General features: G+C 35.4%; 1 protein-coding gene across 1 annotated transcript; it reads right to left on the bottom strand.

The window, feature by feature from the left end:
• Positions 1 to 18,713: 18,713 nt before the first annotated feature.
• Positions 18,714 to 19,097, bottom strand: LOC118590216 (40S ribosomal protein S15a-like). Its single transcript, XM_036198104.1, has one exon. It carries the CDS (start codon positions 19,095 to 19,097, stop codon positions 18,714 to 18,716), a length of 384 nt encoding a protein of 127 aa, XP_036053997.1.
• Between the last annotated feature and the right edge of the window lie 691 nt (positions 19,098 to 19,788).

The raw sequence follows: 19,788 nt of genomic DNA, 5'->3' as shown, positions 1-19,788 counted from the left end.
ATAGTTTCATAGGCCATTGAGAGAAAAGTATATTATTTGTGTTTGGGTGAAATGTTCTATAAATATATTTTAGGTCCATTTAGTTTATTATATCAGTTAGCTCCAGATTTTCTCTGTTTAGTTTTTGTCTGAATGACTTATCTATTGATAAGAGTAGAGTACTGAAGTCGTCAGGTATCACTGTGTGCATCAAATCATAATTTAAGCTGTAGTAATGTTTCTACAAAAGAAAGAACTATTAAAAAAAAACCTTGAGTGTCCTTCTTTTTGGTGTGTATATTTTATGAATTGTTTTGTTGGAGTTTTCCTTTGATGAGTATGTAGTGTTCTTCTGTAGCTCTTCTGATTAGTTTTGATTTGAAGTATACTGTGTCATATATTAAAACAGCTGCACCAGCTTGCTTCTTAATGATCTTTTAATTTTACAGTATCAAAAATGATCTGAATTTATGGTGAAACTCCACTTCTCATTTTTAGTTTGAACATTTCAATATGCAACAACATGTGGTAAATAATCTCTTGTGATATTGGTGGTGGCAGAAAACATAATTCCCAGTCTGTCAAGAGGTCACTATATAAACAATACTACTCAACAATATGTTGTGTGGCTGACTGTGAGGATAAGGCAGGTATGACAAAGACAGAAGGTGTCCTGGGTCTTTCTGTGCACCACCTCACATCAAGAGGACAAGTTTCAGTTTTGGTGAGAGATACTGTCCCAAGAGGATGAGGTACAGTGTGATAGAGGATGGCATCCAGCAATGTCCTGTTAAAGAATTGCATACTTTTTCACTACCAGCTATTTGAGTTAGATGAGAATTACTGATCTAAAAGAAAATTTTCCAGTGGTAGAGTGGGAGTAGCTGAAAGAGTACCAAATGCCAAGACACTGAGCCTATGGGTTTTTACAAGCTTCCATGGGGTCTAATCAGTTGGTGTGGATATGCAAAATAGGTGAACCTTAAAAGTTAATTAGGGAGAACCCACCAAACATGAGAGAAAGCCTGCCTAACAAAGAGGGGTTATAGACTATGCCTGAGGCTCCCTCTCCATTTCCATTCTTCGTTGATGTTTCAACTGGTGTGAGACAATTGGAAAGTTCAAAGTGATGTAGAACTCTTTACAACCACCAACTTTTCCTGACCTGTTACTGGCCCATGTCTCCAGTCACAGCCAGAGTTCTTCCTGTCTCTGTTACCCCTCTACCATATAGATAAGCATTTCTGCATGTGCCCATATAAACACAAAAATTAATATCTAATAAGAATATACTTAATAGAAACTCAGCAAAGAAATTTTTAATCAGTGTGGCAATATGACAGACCTACTACTTAATCACTATTTGACAAATAAACACTAGAAAATATGAATTAAACTACTTATTCCAAACATGTTGCTAAATATATTTCATGTTAATTTTTTTGTCAGTGAAATGGAAGATTTCTTTGTGTTTTAGATGAATCAACAAAAGTATGTTTCATGCTTTGTAGGAATCATTGCTTTCTTTATGTGTGATTAATGTTAATTGTACAAAAGATGAACTATGACTAAAAAGCATTTATTATATAAGCCAAATTGAACGACTATTGAAACATAAAGTACAAAATTCTTATAATCCTGATATACTGACTTAGGATTTTAAAGAAAATCTAAAAAAATAACAGATAGGTTAAAACAAATAAAAGCAAGGTGCTTGTCAAGACACATCTTTACTTTTAATTTGAGATGACTGTCTAGGAATTTCTTAAATAATCCCAAGAACACATTTTAAGAAGTCTTAGTGGTTTATATAGCTTTCCAATTTCCCCCACATGCATCAAAGATATTTTCTTATCTCTTCCACATGATTGCACAATTGTCTATTTTCAATATTGTAAAACATTTTTGTCATTTTTTTTCTTTTTTCTTTTTGGTTTTTCAAGACAGGGTTTCTCTGCGTAGCTTTGCGCCTTTCCTGGAACTCACTTGGTAGTTCAGGCTGGCCTCGAACACACAGAGATCCGCCTGGCTCTGCCTTCTGAGTGCTGGGATTACAGGCGTGTGCCACCACTGCCCGGCTCACTTTTGTCATTTTCAGGATACTTTTATGGGCGGTTTTCTGTTACTCTAATCCAAAAAATGAACATTGGAGCACTTTTTTCTTGTATATTTTTGGGTTGACTTTCTTATTTCTTTCTCTCTCTCTTGGCCACCCTCTCTCCACCCACCTTCCTTCCTTCCTTCTTTCTTTCCTTCCTTCCTTCCTTCCTTCCTTCCTTCCTTCCTTCCTTCCTTCCTTCCTTTCTTTCTTTCTTTCTTTCTTTCTTTCTTTCTTTCTTTCTTTCTTTCTTTCTTTCTTTCTTTCTTATAATAGGGTCATTCACTATGTGTCCTAGATTGGCCTCAATCTTAGGGAGCCCCAAATCAAACTCCTCAGGCCTCAGTATGTACAATTGTAGGAATATAGGTGTATAAAACATGTCTACCTTCTGCCTAATATTTTTTACTTTTAAAAAAATATTTTCTCTATATGTCTTTTTTTTTTTACATAAAATGAGATCAACATGGTACTAAAATACAAGGAAATTCTTAAGACATCCGAATTACAAAGAGATTATATTTTCAATGTTCATAAAATCTTACTATTTGTTGATTATCAATTATATTTATGAAATCAGTGTTACAAATATCAGTGCTTCAGATTATATTACAAAAACATACACAGAAACCATAATGGAGTGAACATATTTCACATAGGATTCTACATTGTAAAATGTTGATAGTTCTTTTAAAAGTGTTAAGTGAACCATTTATATTTAATAGTAAATATATGCTATCCAGATTGTCTGTTATGGTTTGAATATAGACTATCCTAACACAGGCTTATATATTCATTGTGTGGTCCCAAGCTGGTGGTATTATTTTGGAAATGCATGCAAACTTGAGGAGGGTGGTTCTATCTGAAAAACATAAGATAACTGTCCAAGTGCATTTTGATAACACCTTGTCAACATCACTTTCTGTTCTCTGCTTCCTGATGTCACTTTCCTATGCCACAAAGTCTGTTCTCTAGATCAGTAGGTCAAATTTAGGAATATGAACCATGATGTCTGATGTGCTGAGCAAATCAAAATTTTTTCATTTAATTTGTTCTATCAAATATTTTGTCATTGAATGAGAATGTCTAATATATTATTCATGCACTGAACTTCTTTAATTTCTCCTTGAAAAAAATAACGTTCCTTAGTCTATTTTCTTTTATTAACACCAAAATACTACAAATATAATAAGTCTTACAGGTTTTCTTTTCTTTTAGCTCAGTTTTCAAAGGTCAAGAACATCAACTCAGATCTTTTTGAAGACTTCTTGGCAGATGTTATATGACAAGAATGACTGATCACATCTTTAGACAAGAAGCCCCATGGGAGATTTGGGGGGCAAGCTCCGATTTTGTATAGATTTACTCTCAGGAGAAATGTCAGTGTTGAGAAAGAGTAACTTAATCATTATAGGTATTTCATCCACAGTGATTGGAACACTTTACACTGGACTCCAGCTCTTACTAGTACCATGACCTCCATACCATATCAAAGAGCACACCTCCAGCACCCGAAGTCTTGAGGGACGCATCATGTCCAAGCTACAATACCAAGATCATTAAAACAAATAAAATATAATTAATAACTAAGTCATGGAGGGTAGATAAATGTTCTCCCAAATCTAAAACATAGTCATTAATATTAAAACTTAATTGTCTGATAACATGATGTGAACAAATATGTGACTGCTAATATTCAAAACACTTTCTTCTGGCTTCATTTAAGTGCTGAAAATTGGATCTTTTAAGTGAAACAGATCTTCTGAATTGTAGGAAAGAATTTTCAAAAACAGCTAGACTTCATCTTTGGCTTCCATTACTCCCTACCTTTTATGTGTGCATCATGGAAATATGTACAAAGAAGTTTCCCAAGACAGGAAAGATTGTATTTCTTTTTAAAAAATTGTTTTACACATTTATTTTGGGGGGGGTAAAGACTACACCATGACACATATTTACAGGTCTGAGGAAACATGCAGGAGTCAGTTCTCTCTGTCACCTTGTGGTTCCCAGGGAATTGAACTCCGATGGCCAAACTTGATCATGAAACTATTTCAATAGAGTAGGCATGGCAAGAGCAGACAAATGGCCTTCTACAAGACAGTGCCCTGTTGATCTTTTACTCAGAAACACTTTTTTCCTTATGGCAAGGGTAGGGGTGTATGAGTGGGTTGGGCACTAGTTCTGTGAATGAAGGCAGTTCTGATTGTTCAATGTCTGACCTCAGGGATTGTATTTATAGTTAATTTTGATTGGCCATGATTTGTCAAACCATTCTTAGCCTTCTGATTGTGGACAGCCAGGAAACGTCCTGTGGTTTGGCCTAGAAAGGTGCCCTTAATTTTTATTGTGGTGTTATTACCATTATTTCTGTAACAACCCTGCACTGTAGTTTTGTACAATATTATTTTAGGGTATGTTATTTTGCTTATGTTGAATTTGTTTAATGCTGTGAAGCGGTGTTACTTTGCCTGTCTAAAACACCTGATGGTCTAATAAAGAACAAATAGCCAATGGAGAGGCAGGGGAAAGGATAGGTGGGGCTGTAAGGAAGAGAGAATATATACGAGGAGTAATCTGGAAAAAGGATTAGCTAGAGAAGAAGGAGCACTTCAAGGGACAGCCACTTAATCACCCAGCTGCACAGCAAATGATGAAGAAAAAGTAAGATTTACAGAAGGAAGAAAATGGGGAAAAGCCCATAGACAAAGTTATGTTAAGGAAAGCTGACAAGAGATAAGCCAAGCTAAAGCAGGGCATTTATAATTAAGAATATGTCTTTGTGTGTGATTTATTTGGGAGTTGAGTGATGGGACTCCCAAATAAGCAAAAACAAACAACACTGTAGAGTGAAAATCCCCTAAAAGGGATTTGATACCTCTTCAAGTTTCTTCATTATGACTTCTCCTGTCTGCCCACTTTTGAATTCACATGCCCCACTAAGCTATAAGACCCTCTTCTCTCTCTACTTGCCATTTTCCATTTTTAAACCAATTTTTTGAAGAAATTTTAATGCAGGTGGTAGAATGGAAATTACATGGCCAAAGCAGAGTAATTTGAGGACAGTATACTAGTATGTCTCATACAATACCTGTTCCCAGTTACATATTTTTTGATCATCACAGAAAATATTTCAATGTCAGTAAGAATTAACTTCACTCAAATGTCTCCCTAGGTCTAAGCATATGGCACTATGAGGAAGTTTCTGTGAAATAACTATTTATTTTTTGTTTCTCAAAGATAATTGTTCATCCAGGCACCTGTTAAAAAATAAATTAGACACTATGGCACTTTAATATTACTATCCCTTATATTTCAGTTACTTTCTCTGTAAAACATAGGCGATTACACAGAAATATTTTATTTGCAGATTGTGTTTTTTTGGAGCTGGTCTGTTTAGGCTATTTTAACATAATAATAGAAGTGCTAATTGGTGTTGTGGCCTCAAAGGTGAAATATTACCTCAAGTTCAATGGCTTGATTTTTTCCCTCCATCTTTATCTAAGACTTAGGTCAAATTGTCTAAAACTAAATATGACAACAAAATACTATTTTGCATTTTAGCCTCTAACAGGAAGAGAGCATGGAGTCCACTGGGAAGAGAGCCATGTAAATGCTCACACAAGCTGTCCATCACATGTACAAAGTGACTGTTAAGAATCAACTGATATATTTAAGAGAATAAATGTGTTCTTAGAATTTCTGTCCTGCTTTGTTTTCTCATTCAAAAGTTGTTTTTAAGTATGTGAATTATTAAAAATTGCTTTTCTATATTTTTATTTCAATCTTTCCCTTTAATCAGAGAAAATATAATACATGTGTTAGTTACTCTTTAGCACAGTGACTTCAAATGTGGTACCAGAGAGGCTGCAGTTTCTTGGAGTTTAGCAGTTTAATACTTCTTCCACAATTGTATTAGTAAAATAAGCAGATATCTAAATTTGCTCTCAACTATATCTCATGTCATCTGTCTGCTTTGAGAATAACTACAGTAATATTGTGTCAAAGAGAACATTTGGAATTAGGGGTGATTGTTATGGAATAGTAGGCCATACATATGAATAATAATTTTTTTAAAAAATCGATACCTTTTACTCTTTTATCTTAGATACATTTTAAAAAAATATGTGTGTTTTTGTGTGCTGGAGACAAGGAGTATGTGCTTATGAGTACAAATGTCTGGAGAGGTCCTCAGATTCCCTGAGCTTGAGTTTCAGGTACTTAGGAGCTTACATGGGGGCTAAGATCTCAATTCTGGTATCTGGTAGAGTAGTACACACTCTTAACTGCCAATCCAGCTCTCTAGCATCTTAGCCTCATATTCTATTTCACATTGCAGCTTGATTGTTGGGATAGTGAAGACCTCAGCAATTTGATCCTGCTCAATATCACAGTGAAAATTATTTTACCCCCTTTTTAATTTGCTCTGTCTTGGCCCTGTAAACAAAGAGCTGATAAACTTGGTAGATTTAATTAGAACACATTTTTCTTTTCAGAAGTTAGAATTGAATTCATCTGAGAGGAATATCAAATGCTATGGATCTGTAAATTCAAAAACTTAACTATCAAAACAACACACTATCAATATTTTTCTGAAATAAATTTATCTTTTGAAAATGACACCTAGAAAATATTACCTCTCTTGGTGTCCATCAACTAATCCAATGAACCTAATACACACCTGTTAGTACATATGTTTGGTTTTAAAAAAAGCTGTTCTGTCTGGCCATGCTTCTCTGATTATGCCATGTTCCTCTTAGAGCTAAAGATGACCTAAATTTCTCCTTCAATCAATGCCACTCTAGCTCCTAATGAAGATTCGTTTTATTAATAATTACAGTTATTCTGAACAAATCAACAGTTCCCTAGTCAATTACCCTCCTCTTTAACCATCGATGCCTATTTCAAGTGATCTTTTACCCTTTATGACCTGTTGACTGTACCTAATTATGACTCATCTTTTCTCTAGAAAAGCTATGGGTACAATTTTGACCCCTAAAATACAAATTGCTCTATAGCCTCACTGTTTTTTACTCCAGGAGAACATGGATGGAGAGCAAGCTCTTACTTCTGACTTATATTATTATTTCTTTCTGGTCTTTCAGAAATGTAGCTCTTACCTGAACCAGCAGGTCACAGTATAATGAACCCATGTTGGATATGAGTTGTTCTATGGGTAACCACAATAACCCATGAACCACAAAGCCTAATTCCTTCTCCATCCTGTTTTAGAAAAAGGTTGTCAGATAATAGTATATTTTATGAGATCCTGTTAACCTATAGAATTTTGCAAATAGATCCTTATCTATTGCCATGCACAAAACTCAAGTCCAAGTGGATCAAAAGCCTCAACATAAATCCACTTACACTGAATATTGGCACAGGAGACCACTTCCTAAACATAACACCAGTAGCACCAACATTGAGAGCAACAATTAATAAATGGGACCTCCTATAACTGCGAAGTTTCTATAAGGCAAAGGACACAGTAAATAAGACAAAATAACAGTCTACAGAATGGGAAAAGATCTTCACCAACCCCATATCTGACAGGGGGCTGATATTCAAAATGTATAAAAATTCAAGAAACTAGACATCAAAATACCAAACAATCCAATTTAAAAAATGGGCAACAGATTGTAGCCGGAGTTTTCTCTAGTCCTTCCTGGGCCTGTAGCCACTCAGAGCCAAGTAAACACACAGAGGTTTATATTAATTAAAACTCTATGGCTCAGGCTTCTTGCTAGCTAGATCTTACATCTTAAATTAACCCATTTCTATAAATCTATACCTTGCCACATGGCTCATGACTTACCAGTATCTTTACATCTTGCTTCCTCTGTGTCTGGGTCACAACTTCTCTCTCACCTTCCTCTTCCCAGAATTCTCCTCTCTGCTTGTCCCATCTATACTTTCTGCCTGGCTAGTGGTCAATCAGCATTTTATTTATTAACCAGTCAGAGCAACACATTCACAGCATACAGAGCACTATCCACAGCAACAGATCTAAAAAAAGAATTCTCATCAGAAGAATCTCAAATGGTCAAAAGACATTTAAAGAATTACTGGTCATCCTTAGTCATCAGGGAAATGCAAAGCAAAATGTCTCAAATACCACCTTACACCTGTCAGAAGAGCTAAGGTCAAAACACTGATAACAGCGTATGTTAGAGAGGATGTGGAACAAGGGGAACACTTCTCCATTGTTGATGCAAGTACAAACATATACAGACACTTTGGAAATCAGTATGGTGGGTTTTCAGAAAATTGAGAATCAATTTTCCTCAAGACCCAGCAATACCACTCTTGGGCATATATCCAAGGAATGCTCAATCATACCAGTAGGACACAAGCACAACTATGTTTATAGCAGCATTATTTGCAATAGTCAGAACCTGGAAACAACCTAGATGTCCCTCAACCAAGAATGGATCAAATAAATGTGGTACATGTAACAATGGAGTACTATTCAGCAGTTAAAAAAAAAAATGACATCACGAAATTTGCAGGCAAATGGATGGAACAAGAAAATATCATCCTGAGTGAGGTAACCCAAACTCAGAAGGACAAACATGGTATGTACTCACTCATAGTTGGATACTAGATGTAAAGCAAATGATAACCAGACTACAACCCACAGATCCAGAGAAACTAGCTAACAAAGTAGATCATAAAAGGGACACATAGATTACCCTGAGAAGGGGAAATAGATGAGATCTCCATGAGTAAACTAGGAATGAAGAGGGACAATAGAGTGTGGGGGATGCAGGATGAGAACATGAGGGAATGGGATGGTGGAGCTGGAGCAGGGACAGAATGAGGAGCAGTGAGGGAAATACCATGATGGAGAGAGACATCATAGGGATGGGGAGAGGCCTGGGGCTGGGAGTTTCCCAGAAATCCACAAGCATAACCCCAGCTTAGACTACTAGTGGAGAGGTTACCTGAACTGACTTACCCCAGGAATCAGATCAGAGTATCCTAATAGTCTTCATCGAGCTTTCTCCCAGTAATGGATAGAAGCAGACACAGAGATCCATAGCTAAGTACTGGGTCAAGCTCTAGGAGTCCAACTGAAGAGAGAGAAGTGTGATTCTATTAGCAAGGGGTATCAAGATCATGATGGGGAAACCTACAGAAACAAGCAAACCAAGCTAGTGGGAATTTGTGAACTTTAGATCAACAGCAGTGGAGCCTCCATGGGACTAGACTATGCCCTCTGCATAAGTGAGATGGTTGTGTAGTTTGATTTGCTTAAGGGTCCTCCTGGCAGTAGGATCAGGATCCATCCCTGGTGCCTGAGCTGGTTTTTTGGAGCCCACTACCTATGGTGGGACAGCTTGCACAGCCTTGATGCAGGGGGAGGGGTTTGGACCTGCCTCAAGTGAATGTACCAGCCTTTGCTGACTCCCCATGGGAGACCTTGACTTGCTGGAGGAGGGAATTGGGGAGTGGCTTGGGGGGGAAGACAGGAGGGGTTGGAGTAGGTAGGAGGGAGGAGAGGGGAATCTGTGATTGGTATGTAAAATGAATTTAAAAATTCCATAATAATAAAAAAATATGGGATCCTCCCTTTTTTCCACCCTGAAAAACATGATGTGTTTTGGCATAGACAAGCAATGACAACAATATCCAATACTAAGAAATAAAACATTAAAGATATCAGTAATGTATGTTACAATAATGTTACAATACATGCAAGCATTGTGATATCAAAGTCTTAGGGAATATCTTTGCAGAAAAGTGTTGAAAACTCAGGAAACATATTTGTGTGTGTGTGTGTGTGTGTGTGTGTGTGTGTGTGTGTGTGTGTGTGAATGTATGTACATGTGTGTATATATATGTCCTTTGAAATAAAAATGCTTACATGGATTGGAAGAAAGCAGAACAATATTCAGTTTTTATCAGTAGAATACTTCAGTCTAGTTCACTGAATACCACTCTTCTGAAGTCACATCATTTCAGAAATTCTGAACCACTGGCTCCTGGTAGTGACCTCCAGACCATTTTTTGACTCAGCTGTAATGAGGGCCAAGAAAGATCCCAACTCATTTCACCTATCAACTCCATCTTGCCTACAGTTAACTGAATAGCTAGACTCGGTGTTAATCCATATCTTCCTTGAATCATTGCTTCATAAGTTTATCCAAAAATAAGATACAAAATAAATATGTTGAAAATTAAATATATGCTAAAATTATACAATGTTTTCATTGAGATGACTCTTGAAAAATGGGAGGGATTTTGATAGGTAGAAGTTGATATAGGAGTAATATTTTAAATATATGCTATCATTTGAACAGAAATCTTTAGGTTTGATACAAAATATATTTGAAAAATGTAAATATTTCCAACTTTAGAATGCTTATAATATACATGTGAAAATTTTGGAAACATTGATTTTAGTCGTCATGTGAACTGTTTGAATATGATAATGATTGGCAAAGCAGTAAAGAACCTCTGAATTATTTAGGGAAGTAGAAGAGTAGAATCATTACTGTTCATTATAAATAACCACAATTTATACAATGATATATACAAATGAAGTGTGGGCCAAAATGCTCAGTGGGAAATTAAAGAAAATTTGGAACTTCATCTTAAATTTGTTTGTTATCTTCAGTATTAAAATAATGATCTTTTTAATGCTTAGCATGGGAATGGCTAAGACACAGAATTTGGCCTGTATAAAACAAAGTCAAATGCTGTGTATATTAGTCCAGCATCCTTAGGCAAATATAGAGACTCATCAAAGGAGCAAATGAGAGTGCACCCCTAACCTTTTCAGCTTCAGGTTCAACTCTGTATTTTGCAATTCCTATCTACACAGCTAATGAATTCATACATTATGTTATCTAATTTTAACTGAGTGTAACTTCACAAAAACAATGTTGGAAATTGTTCTAATCATGCAAGCATGAGCAACCAACAAGAAAAGACAGTGATGCCACTACTTTAATTACAAATTGTTTGCCCTCATTATGTTGCTAATCATAATTGTTGTTACATTAATCCTATAATTATTGTCATGGCCACCAATATAATGAGGGCAAATAATTATGATTAATCTGTGCAAACTTGGCCAAAATGAATTATCAAAAATAAATTTGTTGAATCTATAAAGATTCTAGCTACATAAATTAACCTTGAATAGGAAGAGATTTAAAATATTATTTTATCTTCATCTCATTCTTGAAACACATATATTGCTCTGCACCATTCTATAATGATAGATATTTATAAGCCAAGAATCTCAACACATAAGATTATTAATTAATACATTCACAGATATTAGGGACTGTTATCACATTTATTTTAGTGTTAGAGTGAGCAATTGTCAACCCTTTGTATATGGTGGTGCACAGATGATACATCCTTGAAGAGTGACCTGCAGTGCAGAGAGCTGTGAGAAAGCATTTCATTCGGCTGGCCTGAACAGGAATGTTGACAATTATAAAGAAAAAGGAAGTACCATTCACAGAAAATATTACTGGTTGGCATTGGTCAGATGTAGAAATCAGAGAGCAAAATGATACTTCAAACTTGAGTTCCAGTGCTTACAGACACATGCAAGGATATCTAGTCAGGCATAGAACTGGACATAAGAGTGAGTAAGCACTGCTTTATCTTTATTTCCAGTGGCAATTCCTTGTTTGTAATATGTTTATTTGTTTATTAGTGAGGCAGAGAAAGAGTGTGCTCATTGTTTGGAGGTCAGAGGACAGAGTGTGAGAGTCCTTCTTTTCATCTACAATGTAGGTCTAAAGGATTGAACTCAGGCCATTGGGATTGACAACAAGTGCCATCACATGTTGAGCTGTATCACCTGGCACACTGGTTACGGGGCGGGGGGGTCGGGGTTCCAGCACTCGGGAGGTAGAGCCAGGTGGATCTCTGTGAGTTCGAGGCCAGCCTGGGCTACCAAGTGAGCGCCAGGAAAGGCCCAAAGCTACACAGAGAAACCCTGCCTTGAAAAACCAAAAAATTAAAAATAAATTTAAAAAAATAATCTGGCAGTCTAAAAACTCCTTTCAAAATAGAGCTAACTAAAGACTTTAGTTATCTTTTATTTTTGGCAATGTTTTCTTCATGAATGGACAGATGTTTTTCTTCTAACCTGGGTGAATATGTATGTCTATTTTCTGTTGTTTGACTACAGTAGTAACTGTTGTTTTGCCAGGTATTTAATTTTGAGATGTATGATATATACTTTGGAAAGCTGTCAATTTTTGCCACACTGAACTGTATTTAGAAACATTCAGTTTGAGAGATAATAACTGAAAGAGTAATTTTCCATGAGTTAAAAAAAAAAAAAACTTATTAAGATGATGTTGAACTAACATTGTTAGTAAACTGAGTTAGTTTAATGTTTAAAAATATAACAAACTATAAGTTTTGGGTTTTTTAAATTTCTGTTTGTTTCACACCTTTTGCATGTTTGGGATATTACTTACCATGCAAACAAGTAGTCATACTTTAATTATAATCTCAAGTTCAATATTTTAGAGTATTTTTTTATTTTAGAAATTTCTTTTTTTTTTTTATTGTATTTGTCCCAGTACAGCATGAAAGAAGTGAATACAATTGTTTTGCCACTCTGGAACATATTGCTGTTATGCTTAATGTACAATGATAGAAATACATAAACATTGAATAAGCCTTGACCTCTTCTTCAGCAAAGATTTTGTAGAATGAGAATATATGTTGGCTTGGTTTCTCTATTTGCTCTACATGTAAGAAATCCCACAATCATGTGCTTCTCCCTTCTCTTTCTATAAAATATTAGGTGCCATATGAACTCCTATATGTACCAATAGACTTTATATAAAATGTCTCATTCCTTTGATTTTGGTCAAATTATATTTCTTATACTTATTATTATTATTTGCCATCTTAACATGATTGTTGAAATATTCATTATACATACATAAATTATGTTAATACTTGAGATATACAGCACACAAGATAATTCCTAGAATTTTAATATTGCATTTAATTTGATCAATTATTCCATGCCATGTATGAACCTTCCTTAGAAAAATGTAAAATAACTTATGAAATCCAAATTTCAAATTTTAAGTCTATGAAGATAACATTAAATTATTACTAATAAAAAACTTGATTTCCCCTTATTAAAATGTAGTGCATAGGACTCTATAAAAGTAACAGAGATGATAAAGAAGGAAGTGTTAGTTTTCCCAGTGAAAGCCATTTGTCATTTTCTTATACCTCTCTCTCTCTCTCTTTCTCGTGTGTGTGTGTGTGTGTGTGTGTGTGTGTGTGTGTGTATTTAGTTCAAAGATACCAGCTAATCAGCAGTAGCATCATTTAAATATTTAAGAATGTCTTAAAACTTGAGTTTTCTCATATACAAATTGTTTTTGAGCGTTTAAAGAAACTCATATTTACCAATTATTTGTAGTATTAAATAAACATAATTTTATTTATTTTTAAAATCATTATTTCATATTAATGGGTGTTTTACTTGCATGTTTATCTGTGTACCAGTGATGTGTGTTGTTCCTGTAGAGTCCAGAAGAGGGTTTGGATCCCCTGAACATGGAGTAACAGACAGTTGTGAATCTCCATGTGGGTACTGGGAAATGAGCCCACCCCTTGAAGAATACCTAATACTCTTAATGACTGAGCCATCACTCTGGCTCTTATATTTAATATGTTTATAATTCATAATTTAAAAAAAGATACAAATAGAAATACTTTTAAAAAGTGAAGATTTGCATACTTGTACTAATATTCTAGGAATTGTGTTGGGTAAACAGCTAGGGAACATTACAAGGTATATTTAGGTTTATTTTTAAATAAAATATTGTGTTCTACTGCATGTCATGCTTTACATTTGGGTTAAAATTGTAACTAATTGTAGACCATGGTAAGTTCCCTCTCTAGCATTGAGGAAAAATTTATTTACATTTATTATATATTTATTAATAATATAATTTATTATATCTGAAAAATAAACCTGAAGAAATGTCAGTGATCAAATTCTGCAGTTTGTAAGTTAAATTACACTTTGAAGAATGAAATTTCAGTTATAATTTTATGTTTTTGCAAATATTTGCTTAATATATTTTGTAATAACTTGTGGCATAGAATCTACTTAGTTGTTATTACCAAATATGTTAATATGAATCACTGAACTTAGATTCTGAAGGTACTCCACAATTCTACTTCATAGACTGCTAAACTTCTTAGTTTATTGCTATTCAATTTTGTCATTATCTTTAGCATATTTTGTCAGAATATTTATATATTGAATATCTTTAGTTCTTGCCCTTTTATAATGTACCATCTAAATATTGCATGAATGAGTGATCTGTACTCTGAAAAATCAATAGTGGCCATTTCTATTTATGGATTTAAGATAACATAATTTAAACTAAGCAATAATTTGATGATAGAGACAACAAAGCATGTTGTGCACTGATAATAGACAATGTGTGCTGAGGAAAGGAGAACCAGCTTTCTTCAGGATGATCCTCCAAGTCTGCATGCTCAGCTCTAACCTTGTGCATATATGGACAACATTAATTGGATTCAGTAGATTATATACATTACAACAAAAATTACAGAAGAGGTCTGAAATTGAGAAGTGATGATGGGAGAGAGGAGAAGTTGTGGGAGAGAGGGAGAGGAGGACATAATGTAAATATACTGTACTCATGTATGAAATTCTCAAAAAAAATATAAAAAGGAAATGATCATGTGACTACATTGAGTAGACATTCAAGCAATAGAGATATTAAAAATAACACTTTTTTTTTTTGAGACAGGGTTTCTCTGTGTAGTTTTGTTGCCTATCCTGGAACTCACTCTGTAGACCAGGCTGGACTTGAACACACATAGATCACCTGGCTCTGCCACCTGAGTGTTGGGACTAAAGGTGTACGCCACCACCACCCGGCTTAACACTTTCTTTATGTTCACCAAAGTTTGAGAAATTTATATCTGAAATAAACTTGAAAATAGATAGTACATTTATTTAACTTTTGGATGGATCAATGCTTATTTACATAAAGTAGATACCCAGGCAGATCAGCATTGGGACACCCATGCAAGCAACTGATGCAAGGTGATGCTCGATCTACTTATTTTAGATTTCCATTGGCCATCTCACTGGGATGTATGGCTTCAGTTATGTGTGATATACTTAAAGGCAACTGTGAAGACCAGAAACAAATGTAGGTCTGAGAGTGTTCTATAATGTAATTTTCCCTACCAAATTGAATGAGAATTCAGGCCCAAGTTTGCTTTGTAAACTTTCACTTCAGTGTGCATACCTGAATAACACCAATTGCTTTATTTTGATGGTCAGTGTCCTGTTCCAAATCTCATGTATATGTGACTTTTGTAATTTCACATTGATATTACAACTATAAGTAGTATTACATTTAAAATCTGTGTTGTTGTTTTTGACTTGTCTTTATAAGTCTTATTAGTAACTTTCTAGTTATAAATTACTCTTTAGCCATGCTAAAATGGGGTAGCTTAATTAAAAATGCACTCAGGCACTTTTCTAATCTTTGTCAACCTCAAAAGTTATAAGCACTTCTTTGCCCCAGTATTTCACACATCAGTACAAATACTATTATGTTAATATGTTACCAAAACTCTGGACATACAGAGTTGGTTCAGGACAATTTGACTTTTCTGTACGCATATATTCATTTATGCCAAAACTAGTCATTATTTTCATAAATGTTTTTGTGATTTTATTAATTGAACTTTTTTTCAAACTATCTTTCCAAAGAATAAGACTGTAATCTTATTCAAATGAAAGTGATTTCAAGAAGTTCAACATCTTACCATTTCTCCCAACTTGTGCTCATGCTAGTCTTCATGCTCCTGTGGATGTCAGAAAAGTTACTTCACACTAGCTGAGGAATTCGAGCATACTAATATAACCACTTTGCAATCAGGCAACTATCACTCTGTACATTATACATTAAAAATCCACTAATGCTAACTACTTGCTAATCAGACAAGCTATAAAATTCACAACACCTAAGCTCTGTTCTGACTATAATATGTCATTATATCTGAACTCCACAACAAGTCTAAAATATATGGGGAAATGGAAATGATAATTACACTTGTATTAGATTTATTATTTCAATATTTGTAGCCTAGTGTTAAAACAAAGCGTGATAACTGTTTTCTTGTGCACTGAGGTGACAATCACTTAAACCCTTTACACCCTGCTGACACAGTAATCTGTTGTCAGCAAGGAGAGGGAAGTGGCTCTGGGGCAGAGTGGAAGGAGCTGTTCAGTTCATGAAATCAGTGGCTATGCTTTGTTTTCCATGACTTCATGATCAGAGTAGACATGCAATTCATGTGCAAAGGAAACCTAAAACATTGGTTATAATGGCTCACTAGAATGTATAGCAACATTTATAAGTTGTAGGACAGATAGTCACCCATGCTTGTCATGTTAGTTAGGTTTTCCAGATACACATAAATATATATCAGCTGGATAGGTAATCTTCAAACACTTCCCAGGCCTAAAGAATATGGCATATAAGTGTTTTATTACCTTAGAATTTTGTTGACTTGAGACATGATTGTTCCTGGTGGCACTGATCCATTCACTCCCAAGAGGATGTTGGAAAACAAAGACACTTCATATAGAATTTATCTCCTTGTTGGCATAAGTGACCTACTGGACATAGAACTGCCCTTTCCTCAGCTGCTGACAGTGAGCATGCTGTCCTTTCTGGATGAGCAGGACACAAGGAAAAGTGACTGGTGAACCTTGCCAATAAAGGGTAGGACAGTGTCCTAAAATTTCCTGCTTTTGAAAATGATTTATCAGATATTCTAGGACTCTAGCCAAAAGTGGGTGCCCCAGTGTTACAGAGAAACATTGGGTGACTGTCCAGGCAGCCAGGTGTCTCTGTCATTTCTTGTATTTTTTGGAAATTGCTTGCTTGCACCTCATGTTTACCCCAGGTGATAATATTTTCCTTCTCAGGTCTTTGATGGGGTTGAAGGCTAGATGGTCACAGTTACTTTCCTCTCATATCTTAGCTAAGAGCATATTGGGTACTAGATTTAGATTCTTCAGGATAGGACAGCTATTGGAATAATCTCTACAATTTGCCAATTACCTATGGTCTGAACATTCAGTATGTGTTTCTTGCTTAATGTTGTTCTTGCTGGCTGTAGTTCCTTTTTTGTCCTCCTGGCAATACTTGATAATCATTCTCATTATATGTAGTTTTATGTTAGATTTAGAACCTTCTCTAGACAAAAAGGAGAAGTGTTGTAGGTATTCATTCTTCCAATAGCTTTGGAGTAACAGCCCTAGGTTCTGGCCTCTTGGTGGATTACTTGACTGCTTAAAACTGAGGATAGAGGCATCCTCACTCTCTTGTAGTGGTCAGAGGTTGGACTCTTGGTTCCATTCACCCCTGGACAGAACAGAGGACCACAGTTGGTGTTTACTTTGTTCTTTATCCATGAGTGCATTTTCTCCCCATTTTATATCTTAATAAGTCCTAGATACCCTTTAAAAATGTTGTAGGATAGGATAACTGAGGGCTAGCTTCAAAGACCACATAAAACATGTTCTATAAGTATATAGCCTGCATTGTCAAAGTATGCCTCAAATAACCCATACTTTCCCCATGGCCAACATTGAGGCCTGTAGAGCAAGAGGTGACACTATGCTGGAGATGGGACTATGATCAGCCAAAGTATGAATTCAAGCTCACAGGTCATTGTAAGCACCAGTAGCCAAGAAATATAATCCAATTTTGTGTATAATATGAGTAAAATTCACAATTCCAATTATTATTTTGGCACCATTTTGGTGGCCAAATCTCGAGTAATTATGTAGCACAAATGCCTAGCTAGTCAGTGATCTTGGTTCACTTGTAAAGCTGTATTATTAAAGTTGGTGCCAGCAACTCAGTCATTGAGTCTTCAAATACTGTTAGACACTTCATTTTCCTTATATGGATGCATTTATGAACGTACCATAAAGTGAAGCACCAGGATGTAGAATGAGATAGGAACTCTCATCTTCAACCCATCAGATTAGCAGCTTTTTCTGGGTATTTTGGCCTCCAGTTCCAAAAGGCATGAGAGAAACAACTGCAAACAAAAATATTCCAAAATTTCTCCTGAACATAGGAATTTGGATCCCCCAAGCCTCAATGATAAACATTATAGTATTCTTAAGATTTTGAGTAGTGTCATATGAAAAATTCCTCTATCTCAACACTTTAAAATTTCTCATTGAAATTGTTTTTCTGTTGTGTATCTCAATATTCAGAGAAGCTTTACTCTGCCCAGTGGGCAATTCACCTATTTGGCAACTTTTCACTTTAAAATATAAATGAGCAAAGAAAGCGTTCTGTATGAAAATAGGAAAAGTTAATCATGAAAATGAAGCATATAAGGTAGACAGATAATTCCCAAATTCACATATGAATTATGGGATTTGAATAAGAGCATTTTGCATCTAAAGATAAAAGGAAATAGTAATATAAGCATGAATATAACAATTTACCAACAGTTTAAATGGATAATTTAAAAAGATGGCAGCACATGGCAGCAAACTTCTTTTTTTTTCCCCACAGTCCATGGAGGCTTTTTATTAATGTGTTTTATATCTCTAGAAAAAGAATCCCAGGATTTTTCCTCCTGTGCGTTTTTGTCTTGCTTCTTCATGGTCCATGGTGCCAGCTGAGGTTGTCAGTACAATGAAGCCAAACTGACAGGATGAGAGCAGATTGCTCTGCCATTTTTCTAGGTCTTTGAGTTGCACATCAAATCTAAGGCTTATTACTCCACACTTGTTCAACCTGCCTGTGAAGTTCACGATGATTTTCCCAGTCCTGTGGTCGTCGATGATTTCAAACTCACCAATGTAACCATGCTTCATCATCACAATTAGGAAACTAACGATGACTTTGGAGCAGGGCCTGATGAGGACCTGGCGTTTGCCTCTCATCTCAGCATTGTTGATGCTCTTGAGAGCATCCACCAGGACATTCATGCGCACCCTGGTGCCAGCGCAGAAAGATGGTGGAAAGAGTTAGCAAAGTTCTTAAAGATGAAATAGTTAAGCCAAATTTGCTTTGAAGACATAGAGCTAATGGAGGCCTGGAGCTAACCATATCTTGCCAGTATCATTTTTAATGTTTTTCTTGTCTATTTCTACTGTGCCCCTAAGTCTCCTGATAATATCCTGATAACAATAATAATAATTTCCAGAAACAGGTTAACTGGTTTTAATTGTTATGACTTCATACCTTTTTGAAATTCTCTCTACAAAATTTGTTTGGCTTAAACATCAAAGCCATGACAATTTGTTCAATATGTTCTCTGATGTTATTCCATTTTCAATTGCCTGTGTATGAAATATTCCCATAAAACTCATAGAATATTAAAAGCATTACCAATTTCAAGAGAAAAAGTAACAAGCAAAAAAGGACACAATCATAGAATGAGATGGAAGACAAAATCTCTGTTACGAATAAAATGTTACTGTGTATAAAGTTTACATAGGGGCAGTTTATTCCTGAAAAGTAGAGGACCATTTAGAGCTTTAAGTCTTCATATCAGATGGATTTTTAATTATACTATAGTGTGGGAGCCCACAACTGACTCAGTTTCCCAGTTTGAATCTGAAGTCTATTCTGAGTCAATAGAGTTCAAGCTTGTTTGCTCCTAGGCTCTGAGAAAGT

The sequence above is a fragment of the Onychomys torridus genome, chromosome 8, assembly GCF_903995425.1.
Source record: "Onychomys torridus chromosome 8, mOncTor1.1, whole genome shotgun sequence".
Classification (NCBI taxonomy): domain Eukaryota; kingdom Metazoa; phylum Chordata; class Mammalia; order Rodentia; family Cricetidae; genus Onychomys; species Onychomys torridus.
The sequence above is the reverse complement of the archived record's forward strand: the minus strand, read 5'-3'. Positions and strand labels throughout refer to the sequence as shown.

Excerpts from the sequence above, each read along its gene's own strand:
- LOC118590216 (XM_036198104.1), bottom strand. The coding sequence starts at position 19,097 with ATGAATGTCCTGGTGGATGCTCTCAAGAGCATCAACAATGCTGAGATG.